The 15235-nt window shown below is 47.2% G+C and overlaps 1 protein-coding gene across 3 annotated transcripts; it reads right to left on the minus strand.

The window, feature by feature from the left end:
- Positions 1-494: 494 nt before the first annotated feature.
- On the minus strand, positions 495-5139 carry Kazald1 (Kazal type serine peptidase inhibitor domain 1). Of its 3 annotated transcripts, none has more exons than XM_071610983.1 (6): positions 4887-5139; positions 3945-4068; positions 2991-3540; positions 1601-1761; positions 1372-1519; positions 495-1154 (listed from the first exon to the last, which is right to left on the minus strand). In XM_071610983.1, exons 3-6 carry the CDS (start codon positions 3517-3519, stop codon positions 1063-1065), a joined length of 930 nt encoding a protein of 309 aa, XP_071467084.1. In that variant the 5' UTR covers positions 3520-3540; positions 3945-4068; positions 4887-5139; the 3' UTR covers positions 495-1062. The 3 variants fall into 3 exon arrangements, with proteins under 3 accessions (XP_071467084.1, XP_027786175.1, XP_027786176.1); XM_027930374.2 differs by having other exon boundaries at positions 3945-4455; XM_027930375.2 differs by lacking the exon at positions 4887-5139 and having other exon boundaries at positions 2991-3537; positions 3945-4834.
- Positions 5140-15235: the final 10096 nt, after the last annotated feature.

Below are 15235 nucleotides of genomic sequence, written 5' to 3' on the forward strand. Positions count from 1 at the left end.
AATAGGCTTACCATGGCTCTGAGTTCAGCAGTAAAATGGATAGATTCCTGTGGAAGCTGGTGGCCCAACTTCTCCTCTCCTCTATCTAGTTTATGCTTTCATATTGGGGTCCCACCCACATAGACCTGGTTCCCCACTCTGCCAGAGAGGAAACCAGAGTAAGATGAACAGAAGGACAAGTAACCTATTTCTACACCAGCCCCAATGAAGGGATATCCTCCCACTAACCAGAAGCTTCAGGTTCCTTCCCTAGAGGACAGGGTAGGCCAGAGCTCAAGCTTTCTCTCATCTGGCAGGCATGTGCTTAGAGAGCAGGATACACAGAGCTCTGGAAGCCAGAGTCCCATTAGCATGAAAGGCCTCCCAGGGGTCTTCAAGTGCACATCTGCCAAAACTGTCTGTAGCTGTGTACTTTGGTTTATAAATCTTTTTTGTTGCCTATTGTGCCTAATTCTGTGCTAGGTAGGCTTTGTCCACAACAGAATGATTCAAGATTTGGAGCTGGCCCTACCCCTTTTATTGCACTGAACTAAACCATGTTCAGTGTGCTCTCTTGTACAACAGATGGTGAACAACAAAAAAGAACTACAGTTAATATCTGGGTGAGAGGGAAAACTTCTGGAATATGAGGGTTTTGTTTTGTTTTGGTACCAGGGATTGAACCCAGGGGTACTTAACCACTGAGTCAGGGCCTTGCTAAGTTGCTAAGGCTGTCTTTGAACTTGTGATCCTTCTGCTCAGATTCCCTATTGGCTGGGATTATAGGTATGCACCACCATGCCTGGATGGAATATGAGTTTTGAGGAAGAATAAACTGAGGCTAGGCAAAGGTTGGGAACACGGAAAACAACTGCAGGAACCAGGGTCTGTGGGAAAAGGCAGTTAGGAGAAACTGGCTAAGCAGGGAAGGAGGGAAGTCTGGTGGAAAGAGGATTCTGATGTCTGCAGTTATTTCATGTATGCTCTCTGCTCGCTCGCCCTTTTCAGGTCTCTTCCAGGTCTTCTCAAGCAGGGATGAATACTATACCCACTCATCCACCCCCATGGGCCAGAGCTCTGGACCTAGTAGTAATCCTCATTCTCTTCACTCTCAGCCACCTCTGGAGCCAAGTTCAGTGATCGAAGCTGGGGAATGCCTGTAGAGTTCAGCTGATCTGCAAACACACATGTGGACAAAAGAGAGAGAACAGGGGAGAGGCTGCTGATGCACACAGATCAGTCTATGGGAAGACCATGCTTGTGTGCACCCACATAAACATACACATGTGGATTGTTACACACATGTGGATTGTTATACACATTTGAGGGTCCTAATCCAACACCATTCAACCATCAGAGCTCAGCCTCCCACAGCCACCCACGCCCCCCTACCTGGTGTGAGCACTGTCAGGGTAGCAGGAGCCTCAACCTCACCCAGGGCATTTCGGGCAAGGCAGCGGTAGGTACCCTCATCACTGGGACGCACAGCTTGGATCTGCAGCCAGCTGGTCACTTCAAATCTCTGCGGTCCACCCCTAAACTAGAGCCAGAGGCAAAGTCAGCAAGGTCAGTCTAGAGAGGTCTAGGATGCTTGAGGGAAACCTCTGCTCCCTGCCCCTACCTGTACAGAGATGTGGGGGTCATCGCCTGGCAGCTGGATGTCCAAGCCGTCCTTCCTCCACTCAATGGAGGCCATGGGGTAGGCAAACACCTCACAGCCAAAGATAACATCCTGCCCCGTCACATTCCAAATGTCATATGGCTGCAACATGATCTGAGGCTCTAGGGGGTGAAGGTGGGAGGCCTGAGAACAGGATGGTATATCTTGCCCAGCAAGGACACAATATACCAATTCTTGTGGACATGTATTTTAAGGAACACAATATATGCTGAACTAAATACACATCCACAAATAAAACATGGCATGTATACACAGATACATACAAATGTAGATACAGGTACATATGAGGGTGCAAATGCAGAATAAAGATGGACATGCACACATGTACACACAGAGCACTGTACAGACAAATTGCACAAACAAGTACACAGACCTACATCTTAGCTTTCAGGCACTCAGTCCAGGACTACTCCCTGGTCCTCATTGCACTCTGCTGGGCCCCTTTCCTGCTGTGCTTGTAACTAATACCACCCTCTCCCCTTCCCTCTCTTGTAACCAGTCCCTTCTCAAAGGCCTGAAGAGCAACCCTCCCTCCACCCCAGCCTTGGCTGGGAAGGGGGACTAAAGGGGGAAGAGGACCAGCGGGGAACCTGGGCTAATGTGGAAGAACCTGAAACCAAGCAGCCTCCAGGAGGCTGAGGAAATTGTTGGGACCCCCCCCCCCCCCCACTATTGTGTTTGTTTTGCCAGTAGCCCAGCCAAGCCAGAACCAGTAGTGGCTCAGGAAGCGAAAGTTGCTGAAGCCGCCAAAGAAAACTAAAAGCTTGAATGGCCCCAGTCCCCAGGGTGACTAGAGGGAAAGCTGAGAAATGATTCCCCACCCCCCCCCCTTCATTAATCCCTATTCGCAGGAGAAAGGAAAGAGGCAGGGAGTTTGGTTAACAGAGTGCTTTAAGATTCTTCCCAAAGAAATCCCGGTACTCCGCACCCACCCCCTCAAAAAACAAAACAACAACAACAACAAAAATAAGAACAAAGAAACACTGATCGCATCTCTGTTTAGCTGTCTAAGCTCCAGAGGCCTAGGAAAAGTCTGGGGGTCTTTTTAATTTTGAACCAGTTATTGACTACGTGCTTCCTCCCTCCCTGCCGGTTGGGTCTGAGGATTTCAGGCAGCTCAGTACGCAAAGCTGCCAACAAAGCTCAGGACCCGCACCTTAAGGCAACCGCCTAGAGCCCTGTTGCCAGAGCAGGGTCTAACACTAGACTGAAGGCCTCCTGGGCCTCATCTTTTTCTCCCCACCGGCCAGAGACCAATGCCATCGGGGCTCGGGAAGCAGTGCCTGGAGGAATTCCCAATCCCAGGGATAGGGTCCTGGGCCGTGCGTACCGGCTTCGCAGGGCCCTGGATGCGCCACAGTGAGGTTAGTGTCGGGCCGAGCGCGGGCTGCCTCCTGCAGGCGGCAGATCTGGGCGTAGGTACGGCCGTCGGAACCGCAGAGCGGGCGTTGCGAGCGACAGACACAGAGCGGCTCCGGCACCTCTCCGTGGCTCAGGTCGCCGCCTGTGTCCAGCCGGCACTCAAGCTGTTCGCCGCAGCGCCCATAGAAATGAGCACTGGGGTCCAGGTCGCAGAGCTGGCCCTCGAGGTTGGCGCATTCCCAACAGCAGCCGCACGCGTCGTGCACCCTGCCCGCCAGGCAGCCCCGAGGCGTGACGCATTCTTCTAGCCGGCAGGGAGCGCAGCCTTCGCCCTCCGCTAGCAACCGCAGCCAGCCGCGCCGCAGGTAATCCGGGCCTGGGGACGGCCTTGCGCTGATCGGTGGTGGCATCCACCCCACCAGCAGTAGCAGTAGAAGGGGCAGCGCCAAGGCAACTGCAGCATGCTTAGCTGGAAGCCCTGTGAGCACTCGGGGCATCAGAGCGTTGGTGGCACCCTGCTAGAGAGGGAAGCCAGGTCAAGAAGTTGGAAACAATGCCTATGCATACAGACTAGCCTCACTGTTCCTTATACCAAAGCTTGATCCTAGCAATACCCTCTCCCCTGCTATCTTGGAGTTCCCTAACAGATGTCTAATAATCCCTAGCGGTTATCCAGTTATGCCGATCGGGTTGCTCTTGGGGCCTGGGGAATCAGGAAAGGAGAGATGATGGGAGATAAAAGGGCTCACATGCGCACACACACCCACAAACACCACCAGCACCACTTCCATACACCACCCAACTCTGCAGCTCCTTGTTCCAGAAATGGATGAGAACGGCCAGCTCCAGATGTAAGAAGCTATTAAAGGGGTTGGGAAGGGGAGGGATGCCCCTCGCGTGTGGCCAGGGGCTAAGGACTCACCTATTGTCCCGGACTAGGCCCTTAGGAGCAGCTTGGTGAATCCAGTCCGAAAGAGCAGGAGGTGGAAACAGTAGAGGTGCACAGTCGGCTGGGCCCACCTGCCACCTCTGCTCCCGCCTGAAGCCTGAAGATTTCCGAGAGCCCAAGGGCTTGGATTCGAAAAGCAGCTCCTCCACCCCTTTTCCCCGCCCCTCGACGTCGCGTACCCTCCTTCCCCCTAATTCTGAAGCTGCCAATTTTATGCAGCCGCACGGGACCGTCCCGGGCCATTTCCTTCCAACCTGGTCCAAAGCCACAAAGAGAGAGCAGAAGAGCCGTAACTAGACACCGAAGCTGGGAAAGAAGGAGGAGTGTGAGAGCTGGAGACTGGCAGTGGGGGTAGAAGGATGGATGGGAAGTTCAAAGTTTGGCTTAACGTCTTGGTCCTGTCCCATCTGAGTTTACAGTCCCAGGGGGTGGTTAGAGCAGCTGCTCTGGTGCCAAGGCATTTCACGTCGATGTCTGGGTGCACCTAGAAGGCAGGGTAAGCCAACATCGTCTCCCCGCAGCCCTGGGCTGGCTTTCCCCGGAGGTGGTAGTAGCCTTGCCCACCCAGTTTCTGCACTCAGGCACGGACCGCTCTTGGCGTTTACTTCTGACTGCCTACAACTGGCCTCCTCCCTACCCACTTCCGGCAGGTGCTTCAGTCCTTGGATGAGAGGGGTGATTAGAGGTCCGAGCTAACTAGCTGCTGCGGGGAGAGGCGGGCTGGGCGCCTCCCCAGCGGGTGTAGCTCCCAGTCCGGATTACGGGTTATCGTTGCGAGACTGGCAGGGCCACAGGCACTGAGTCTCGCGGCCGCCACCAGCGCCACCGTGGCACTTTGGGCTGGGGGCGGGGAAGAGAGCACCCTTGGAAGCCCGCCCACCCCACGCAGGTCAGCCAGACCCCGCCCCTGCCTACCCCGAGAGGCTTTCTGAAGCCTCGCGGCAGTTAAGTTTATAGGAGCGGAAATCGCGGTTTGCTGCCAGGGAAGGGGCGTCATCTAGTCAGGATCAGCCCCGCAGGCCAGGCCGCCACAGCCTTTGCCTCACAGCAGCGGGGGTCCACCCAGCGGATCTGCCGCGCATGCGCTGTGCGCCCCGGAGTGAGCCTTGGAGGAGACCCAAGTTCTCTGCCTTGAGAGATCATCTGAACTCGACCATGCCTTTCTCTTAGGGGGCTCCCAAGCTGTGCAAACGGCACTCCCGACCACAGATATTCTGACGAGATGTAATACCGAGAAGTACACCACCAGCAGGGTCTCAAACTCTTTTAGAGGGACGAAAAGCGAACTTCTCGCGAGGTTTAGGAACTGTCGCGAGAATCAGGTCGGTAAATTTAGCAATTCCAAACAGGAAAAGCCCGCGGGTTTTAAACTGAAAGAGAATGGGCGGCGCCATCTATCACTGATAATTGTAGGTTATTCCTTGTCCTTGGCCTGGAGGGCAATTGAAGTATTGATATAGGGGCAGAAGCGAACAGCGAACTGCAAAGAATCGCTAGAAAAGGCGACCGAAGGGGTCCTGCGTAGCCGACGGTAGCCGCATAAGGGGAGGTCCCGACTGACAAAACACCTTGGGGGCGGAGATAGTTGCCCCGGATACAGAGCAGAAGCACTCTAGGATCTCTGAGTGAATTGCTATAGGCTTGGGGCTAATGTCAAAACAACAAATTTCATGGATCCAAAAACTCTTATCCCATTTTATCGTAGCAGTGTTTGCTCCAGTTTAAATCTCTAGTAATAGGGATCGTGCCTAACACACCACTGCATCATGAGAAACTAGCAGCACGATAAATTTTCAGCAGATATTTGTGGATTAAGTGTGAAAGACTTCCTGAATGTTAAAATCAAGTTTAACCTGGATTTTCTGAGTCGCTGATGAAAGTCTAGATCGACAGGGAACGAGCGCCCTCTGGTGGGATTTAAGCTTATGACAAGAATATGAAGGTTCATAAGGCAGGCAACAAAGATGTTGACTGTATATATAGTGGAGCCGCTTTAACTTTTAAAGAGTCACTCCTGTAATTTTAGCCACTCAGAAGGCTGAGGCAGGATAATCGCAAATTCGAGGCCAGCCTCGGCAACTTTGCGAGACCCGGTCTCAAAGTAAGTAAAAATTGCTGGTGCATTTAATTCACTGGTAGAGCACCCTAGGTCAATCCCCAGAAATGAAACAGAGTAAAAATATTTTAGAAGGAAGTTGTTCGAATGGGTTACCAGATCTTCAGCATTTGGTATTTTATCCATTAAGGCTCCAAAACATTCACTAACATCTGCTCCAAAACAATAACACCTTTGTACATCGTAAATAGTAAAAGATTTTCCATATTCATACTTTGGAACTGTTGACGGTCCGGGTTCTTGCTGTTGGGCCAAAAGAAAAGAATTCTCTACACGAGATGAGTACTGCAATGAGAGAAGCCAGGTGGCAGCATCTTTTGCGTTTACATGAGGGAGGCCAGATTCAGATGAACAAAGTGAAGTTAAAATTTGTTGAGTAGATGCTCTTGCTTCATCTCCCCACTTTCCTGCAGATGCTTGTGCTAAAAAAGGAATGAGGCATAGATTGTAGTTTGCTTTCCATTTGAATCATAGCTAGGAATCAGATTATCATATTTTCACTTTCAATGACTGACCCATGAAATAAGTATAATAAAAAGGGCTATAGATAATTGAACAATATAAGATGAAACAACAATAAGAATCAGTCTATAACTTGGTAAGAAATGGAGGATCCACACATTCTAACCTCTACTTTATGAACTCTTTTTTGACATAGTTGGTAAAGTAGTGGAGTTGCAACTGAGGAAGAAGTGAAATGAATGGTCCTTAGATATAGATACAGAGGAACTGTGCTTCCCATGAATATTTGAATCAGATAAATAAAAAAGGACTCAACATAGACAATTAAGATGAAATATTTTGTAGCTACCTACTATGACAAATAGGTGAACTCAGAGTGAGAAATATGTATCGGAAAACAAGATTAAGAGAATCATATGGATCTGTTACATATCACAGTTACATATAACTGTGAAATATATGTAGTGTATATCATCAATAAACACTAAATTTGGGAATGAGGCTGCAAAATAGTTGAGTGTAGGGCTCACTACCATTTATTTTGTAAAATTTTTCATAATAAAAAAGCAGAGGCTACATTTTTAGGTAAATTAGAATGTTGAGATAAATAGCATAGAAAGTTGGGATAGCAAAATAGGAAGTAAACATTATAATTCAACTAAAAGTAATGTTACAAAATGAAGGCTAGAATGGCCAGGATCTGACTCTGGAATACTTAGGCATTAAGGCAAGTTGAATGAACGTTAAGACATCTAGACAGAAATCAGGCTAATAATTACTTCAGTTTACCTTTCTTCCTGAAAAAAAGGAACTTATACCTCCCCGCATCCTATGAGTAGGATCTCATCCATCTTTGAGATGGAGATCATGGCTCCATCCAACCTGATAACCAATTTTTTTAGTTTATTTTTTAGTTTTAGGCAGACACAATATCTTTATTTTATTTTTATGTGGTGCTGAGGATTGAACCCAGTGCCCCATGCACGCTAGGCGAGCACTCTACCACTAAGCCACAACCCCACAACCCCAGCCCCTTGATAACCAATTTTTATAAGGACAAACTTAGAAGGGATGTTTAGAGCATTCTACATTTCTTTTCTTTTTTTGTTTCTTAACTTTTCTCATCAGGAAGTATAACAGACAAGCAGAAAGAAGCACAAAATAGAGACATATATTTTATTTAATTAGTACAAAATGAACAATCATGGGATCCTTATTCAAGTTAAGAAATAATAAATTGCTAACACTTCCTGAAGCCTCCACCCTGTCATCTCCATCATTATCTCTCCTTTTCTCCCTAGAAAACAGATAGCCTCCTTCCTTCCTTCCCTCCTTGCTTCCTTCTTTCCTTCATCTATCTGTCTGTTTGTCTATCTATGTATCTATCATCTTGTATCTCTCTCAATACCAGGGAGTGAATCCAGGGGCATTCTACCACTGTACAACATCCCCAACGCTTTTCATTTGTGTGTGTGTGTGTGTGTGTGTGTATGTGTGTGTGTGTGTGTGTGTATGTGTATATATATATATATATATATATATATATATATATATATATATATATATATTTGCAGCAAGTCTCAATAAGTTGCCCATGCTGGCCTTGAATTTGACTTCTTCCTGACTCAGCCTCCTGAGTAGCTGGGATTGCAGGTGTGCATCATCATGCCCAGCTAGACAATCATTTCAAATTCTATAATTTTACCTGGTTTTAACATATAAATTGGGACATGCCTAGGAGTAAAAACTACTGCTTTGTGTGATATGCGTACTTTCAACACTAATAGATATTACCGAACCCTTTTTCCAAAGTCACTGTATCCATTTACAGTCACCAGCAGTCAATGAGAGTTCCCCAAAGTGCCCGATCACTGTCAACATTTGGTATTGCCAGTGTTCTTAATTTTAGGCATAAAATGGGTAGTTCTTAGAGGGAAGTGGATATGGGGGTAGGAATGAATTGAAATTATTACTATACACACACATATATACATATCAGACATATATATACACATATTGGACATATGATTAGCAACCGGTATAACTCTATATCATGTACAACCAGAAGAATGAGAAGTTATACCCCATCTATATATGATGTGTCAAAATTCATTCTACTGTCATGTATAACTAGAACAAATAAAGATGGCTGGTTCTGAAAGGATTTCCTCCCTTAGATTAAAAAAAGAATTAATCATGAAATAATTTTAGTTTAACTTGTATAGAAGTTGCAAAAATAAGAGAAAGTTCCCATATACCCTTTATCCTGCCTAGCCAATAATAACATTTTGTATAACCGTAGCATAATTATCAAAACCAGGGAGTTGACATTACTAAAATACTATTAACTTAACTATGGACCTTATTAAGATTTCACCAGGTCACTTTTGGTTTTGCTTTCCTCTGGTACTGGGAATTAAATCCAAGGCCTTACACATGCTAGGTAAGCACTCTACCACTGAGCTCTATCTCTAGTCCTTTTTAATTTTATTTTTCAGACAGGGTCTTGCTAAGTTGTCCGGGCTGGACTCAAACTTGTGATCCTCTTGCCACAGTTCCCAGAGTAGCTGGGGTTACCGGCCTGTGCCACTAGGCCTGGCTAGATTTCACCAATTTTTACATTACATTTACATTACATTTTTACATAGACAGTGTATGTCTATGTAGTTCAGTTTTATGACAGGTATAACTATGGATTGAATAAATGATCATTTTTGGTGTGACAGACTAAAGCTGATGTCAAGAGAAAGGCTAGTAGAATCAGCAATACTAAATATAATGTCATTTAATATATGGTTCCTTTTAAGATTATTATTATCAAAGGTCAATGATGGGAAAGGCTGCAAGTTGTTGTAGCTAAACACACACATTTGCATACTATGAACTTACCTGTTGGGGAAACTGGGCAAGGGTATAATTCCAATTCTAGCACTATTAGTCAAAGTCAAAGTCCAAGTCTTTTTTTTGTACCTAGATCCCAGGAGTGCACTAACACTGAACTATATCTCCAGTCCTTTTTAATTTTATTCTTGAGTCAGGGTCTCACTGACTTGCCCCTACTGGCCTTGAACTTGTGATCCTTCCCACTTAGGCTGCCTAGCCAATTGTTGGGATTCCAGGCATGCACCACCACATCCACTTTTCACTGTGGCATACTCAGAAAAAAAGATTTTGTCTCACCTTACATTCACTTTTTACTTAAAGACCGTTTTCTTTTGGTGAGGCCAATTAGATAACTTTCTGTTGACACCTCTACAGGATCTCATATTCCTTCCACTAAATTCCCAGATTTTTATTTCCTGCCCAGATCTTTCCCCCAAACATCACTCTAATATATCCAAACTAATTAATCCACTTCTGATATTTTCTTCTCCATCCAGGAAAGAAGACCATAAAAGGCTGCAGCCTGCATCATACTTTTGGCTCTAGAAAAAGCATCAATATATGAAATCTCAGAGAAATCTTCTGATGACTTTGCTTAGGTGAGACATTCAGTAGAAATTAATTATTTGGCCAAGGAGTAGTCACCTTGGACCACGACACCTACTTATCATCAGCTCACACAGAAGTATGCTTACAGACAGTTCCCATGCAATCACAGTCTCATGGATCTCTGCCTGAGGGAGATCTCTGGCCCCTAGAGTAAGCTCTTGGCTGACATGCAGAGCAGACTAGAAATGCCACTAACTCAGGAGCAAGTCTCATCCAATGAGGCCAAAGTGCTTCAGGGTTGGCATCAAGAAAAGATAAGAAGGGGCTATGGTTGTGGCTCAGTGGTAGAGCACTTGCCTAGCAAGTGTGAAGCACTTGGGTGTTCAATCCACTGTACCATGTAAAAATGAATAAATAAAATAAAGGAGGCTGGGGTTGTGACTCAGTGGTAGAGTGCTCGCCTAGCATATGCGAGGCCCTAGGTTCGATCCTCAGCACCATATAAATTAATAGAGTAAAGCTATTATGTCCAACTACAACTAAAAAAATAAATATTAAAAAAAACCATGGGCTGGGGTTGTGGCTCAGTGGCAGAGCGCTTGCCTAGCATGTGTGAGGCTCTGGGTTCGATTCTCAGCACCACATAAAAATAAATAAATTAATTAAATAAAGGTCCATCAACATCCAAAACATTTAAAAAAAATAAAAATAAAAATAAAAAACCAAAGGTATAAAATATGTTGCATCTGTTTTTTAAAAAAAGATAAGAAAACTCAGTGAGAACCCCATCTCTAAATAAAATACAAAATAGGGCTGGGGATGTGGCTCAGTGGAGTGCCCCTGAGTTCAATTCCCAGTACCCCCACACACAAAAAAAGAAAAGAGGGCTGGGGTTGTGGCCCAGCGGTAAAGCACTCACCTAGCACATGCGAGGCCCTGGGTTCAATCCTCAGCACCACATAAAAATAAATAAATAAAACAAAGGTATTATGTCCAACTACAACTAAAAATAAATAAATAAATAATAAAAAGAAAAGATAAGAAGGGCTGGAGATGTAGTTCAGCATTAGAGGGGCTTGCCTAGCATGTAGGAGGTCCTGGGTTCCATCATCATTACCAAAAAGAAAAAGATAGATAGACAGAAAAGGAAGATGAACTGGGAGAAGGAGGTTAAGGCAAGTCAGTTCCCTGGGAGGTCAGGATGTTTGAGGGGTCTTATGAAGAACCTCCAGCTAGTGCAGATATCAGAGCTAACATCTAAGCTCTAGTGCTGTCAGATTATTTTGAAAATAAACACAAATGGGAATTGGTTCCATCCAACAATAACCAAAGGTAAGTATTGGGTGTTGTTTTGGATAGGTGTGATCTTCTGTAAACTGCCACAGTCTGTACCTGGTCTGTTTCCATCATTTAAAATTCTTACCTGCCCCTGTAGTCTTAGAATTCATATTCCTGAATAGTTCTTCAGCTCTAATACACAATAATAATAAGAGTTACCATTTATCAAATGGCCATGCTGTGCCAGGCACCATAGCAAGCAATTTACATATGTTAGCTTGTTTCAGACTTACAAAACAAGGTAGAGTGTTAACCTTATTAAGTGAGGTTCAGATCTCTAGACAAGTTTGTCCATTGTCACACTCAAGGCTTATCAATGGAGCTAAGATTTGAACCTGGAGCTGCCTAGGTTCAAGACATAATTCTAACCATGACACTATCCTGACAGTAGTATCATCTCTTTGTCAGCCTAACTTCATTGCAGTTGGAGCCAAAACTGCAGAAAATTTTTTATAAATTTACTCCACATTCAGTAGCCAAGCTGTAGAGGTGCAGGGCAGTGTCAGTATGTGCCTATATGGCAGAGGATTAGGAGGTCGGAAGCTTGTGTGCAACATCCTAGGTCACAGTATTTAGGAACATCTGAGGCCAAAGTGCTACAGGTTTGGCATCAGCAGAAAACAAGAAACTAGGTATGGGGGCACTCACTTGTATTCCAAGCCACTGAAGCCACTGAGGAGACTGAGGCAAAAGGATCACAAGTTCAAGGCCAGCCTGGGAAGTTTAGCAAGAAGACCCTGTCTCAAAAATTAAAAAAAGTCTGGGGATGTTGCTCAGTGGTAAAATTGTCCCTGAGTTCAATCCCAGCACCAAAAAAGGTGGGGGTGGGGGATGATGTAGCTCAGGGGTAAAGCGCTTGCCTAGAATGTAGGTTCTATCCCCAGGAGGTGGGGGGGGGGAGGAGATAAGAGAAATGAAGTGAGGGGTCAATTCCCTGGAAGTCTAGAATGTTTGAAAGGCCTTGGAGAGAGCCTCCAGCAGCTCCTTGCGCTGAGCCGGGCAGGTGGGAAGTGAGAGAAGTTGTACCTAAAGTCTGAGCTACTGAGGTTGACAGAAGCCTTCCTGATTGTGGTGGTTGGAGTGCCTGTGGCAGGGCGGGTGGTGTTAATGGAAATCAGGTGGCCCTCTCTGGGTGGAGGGGGCAGTAGGAGTCTGCATCAAGGGGCCTACCCCTTTTCATTCTTACTCACCTCCCTTCCTTGCTTGAATGATCCTGGTGACCTGCCAGGTTTCTTGCAAGGGAAAATATAGTCTTTGGGCCTTCCTTAGACGCAGAAACACATAACCTAAGGCCTTACCTAAGCCCCGGGGCTACCGTCCTGTAAATTTCTTTGAAGTGGGAAGGGAAAAGAGGAAAAGGCTTGTCTAGCGGTGCGTGGCTCCGAGGCCAAAAGTGGGATCCTTGGCCGGGATCCTACATCAAAAGACCTGGAGCGCCCTCCGGTGGAGGCCAAGAGCTCCGTAGGCCGGTGGCGGAGAGGGCAGGGAGACCCGCGGAAGAAGTGCCAGCCACCCTGGCGAGCTCCGCGCGCCCCCTTCCCACCTGCGCTAGGGCACCCCGCCCGGGGGAGGAAAGGCAGGAGTCCGGGGCGGGTCGGATTCCCAGCCAGCTCCCTCCTCACAGGAGGCGGCCCATTATCCGGCGTCGTTAAAGAGCAATTAGATGGAAATTAAGCCGAGAACAAGTATTGATTATCTCATTAAGGCCGGGGGAGCCCGCTCTGTCGGGGAGAGTTTACCGCCGCTCACCCCATTATCTGCAAGGTGAAAGCCTGCGGTCATCAAAATCTAGTGATGTATCGATCTTGCCCCCCATACCCAAAGCCATTCTCGCTCCACCTCCCTAGAGTGAGTGGCTTCTAGAGAGGTGACACTAGGGGTGTGAAGAGGTAGAGAAGGGTCCTTGTCCCTACTCTGTCTTAGCACTTTCTCTTGAGTTCCCTTACTCTCTTCAGCTTCTGGTCCCAAATGCACCCCGGTATTTTCCACTAGTGCTACCGGGGTGGAGGGAGACTGGAGACAGTTCACATAACTCCAGGGTTGGACAGAGGGACTCCCCTAGTTTTACATCCAAAGTAAAGAAACCACAATTGAGCTTGATATCTATCTATCTATCTATCTATCTATCTATCTATCTATCTATCTAACAGGCTTTCCCTATATTGCCCAGGCTAGCCTCCAACCTGGGCTCAACCAATCTTCCTGCTTCAGCTTCCCAGTAGTTGGGACTATAGGGCAACCACCGCAAGGCCAAAGTTAATGGAAAGTATTTTTTTCTCCTATACACGGGGTATAGGACATCTCTGGGCCCCAAACACCTAACCCAAGAGGGAGGGGGAAAGACTTAGTTCTGATCACCATCATCACCATAGAAAGGGAGATACCTGGAGCCACCCTGCAGGCTCCCCAAGGCTGACATTCAGAATTCACAAAGGGCTTTCTCTGGGTCCCACATGGTGTGACCTTTGTAGACAGATTACAGTATGTCAGAAAGGAAAGTTGTTTTCATCCTGGCTTTGCTTCTAGATGTCTGTTAAACTCAGGCAAGTCTCTTGGTGTCTCCAGGCCACAAAATCCTCAGAAGAAGAGGATTGGAAGAGCCAGAAGGATCCTGAGCCCTCAGATGCCATAATCTGTCAAAGTGCCTAGGTAGTTTCCTAATGGCAGGCATTTGGGGAAGCATCTATGTGTGTGCCCGAGTCTGCCCTCCAGGACACTGTGGTCTCCAGGGGGAGAAGACATGGAACTGATAATCACAGAAATAATTATTAAGTTACAATTGTAATATGAGTAGAAGAAAGAGTGCAGGTGCTCCTAGAGTGTTGGGGCAGGGGACTTGCACAGGAAGCAGATGTTACAATAAACATACAGGGAGCAAGCCTGTTGCCCACTCATTCATTCAGCACACAATTACTAAATGCGCACCAGAGGCGTGGTGAGCAAAACCATGGTCCTCCCCCGCCCCAAAACTCCCAGCTTAGTGGGGGAGACAGACATTAATCATATAATCGCACAAATAAAGGTAAATGGCATATGGGTACATATACTAAAACCTATGCCAAGGTGTAATGAGTGGTGATAAAAGAAACTGACTTCGAGGGTGGTGCGAGGATGTCAAGAAAACATTGGTCAGCTCATGATCTAAGTTCGGAAATCCCTATATCAAGTCCGTGGGAAAGCTGAAAGAGAGAGTGTCCACTGGAGAGCGTGCGCCTTCTTCCCTCACACGCCAAGAACCTGCCTTGCTTTGGAGCACGCCTAGGTTGAAGACTCAGCAGGCAATCCTGACACTAGTGACCCCATTGTTGGGTTCACTTGGGAGTCTTAGAAGAGCAGGAGGAGTGGGGCGGGAGGAGGTGGGGGCGGGCGAAAAGGAGGCGGAGTGGAAGGATAGAGGAGGCAGGTGGTGCTCTTGGACCCGCGCGGGTTGGCCTGCGCTGAGCTTGCAGCGCCGCCCCAGAATCTGGGCTCGTCTCCCTGCCCCGGAGCCGGGCAACTATTAATCTTGGTTGACGGTTTCTCACATCCTAATTGGGAAGTGGGGGGAGCGGCCCAGTCCGCCCTAAAGGTAGAAGCGGCTAATGGGCCTCTTCATCACCGCCAGGAGCCGGTCCCCTGCGGAGCGCCAGGGCGCTGCAGCAGGTGAGATGCGGAGCTGGCGGAGGCCCTTAATGAAGCTGTACGAGGTGGGGCGGACGTAGAGGATCTCGCGGGGAGGGAGGCGGTTCCAGGTGAAAGGATGGTTCGTCCACCCCCGCGCAGACAGCACAACTCTGATACTCAGTTGGCCTCAATTTACCTGAGGAGGCCTTCTGGGTCGCAGTGCTGGTGGCGGGGAAAGAATGTTGAGCAGACCGTGCAGATATGGATTTTTTCAGAGGTGACAGGGATCAGTTGGGATTTGGAGAAGGATCTG

The sequence above is a fragment of the Marmota flaviventris genome, chromosome 4, assembly GCF_047511675.1.
Source record: "Marmota flaviventris isolate mMarFla1 chromosome 4, mMarFla1.hap1, whole genome shotgun sequence".
In the NCBI taxonomy this organism is placed as follows: domain Eukaryota; kingdom Metazoa; phylum Chordata; class Mammalia; order Rodentia; family Sciuridae; genus Marmota; species Marmota flaviventris.

Bases quoted from the DNA above. Each gene is read 5' to 3' on its own strand.
- Kazald1 (XM_071610983.1), bottom strand. From the start codon at position 3,519: ATGCCCCGAGTGCTCACAGGGCTTCCAGCTAAGCATGCTGCAGTTGCC. The intron at 1,762-2,990 runs GTACGCACGGCC...TTCACCCCCTAG, and splicing joins TCCAGGGCCCTGCGAAGCCG to AGCCTCAGATCATGTTGCAG. The intron at 1,520-1,600 runs GTAGGGGCAGGG...CTCTGGCTCTAG, and splicing joins ACCCCCACATCTCTGTACAG to TTTAGGGGTGGACCGCAGAG.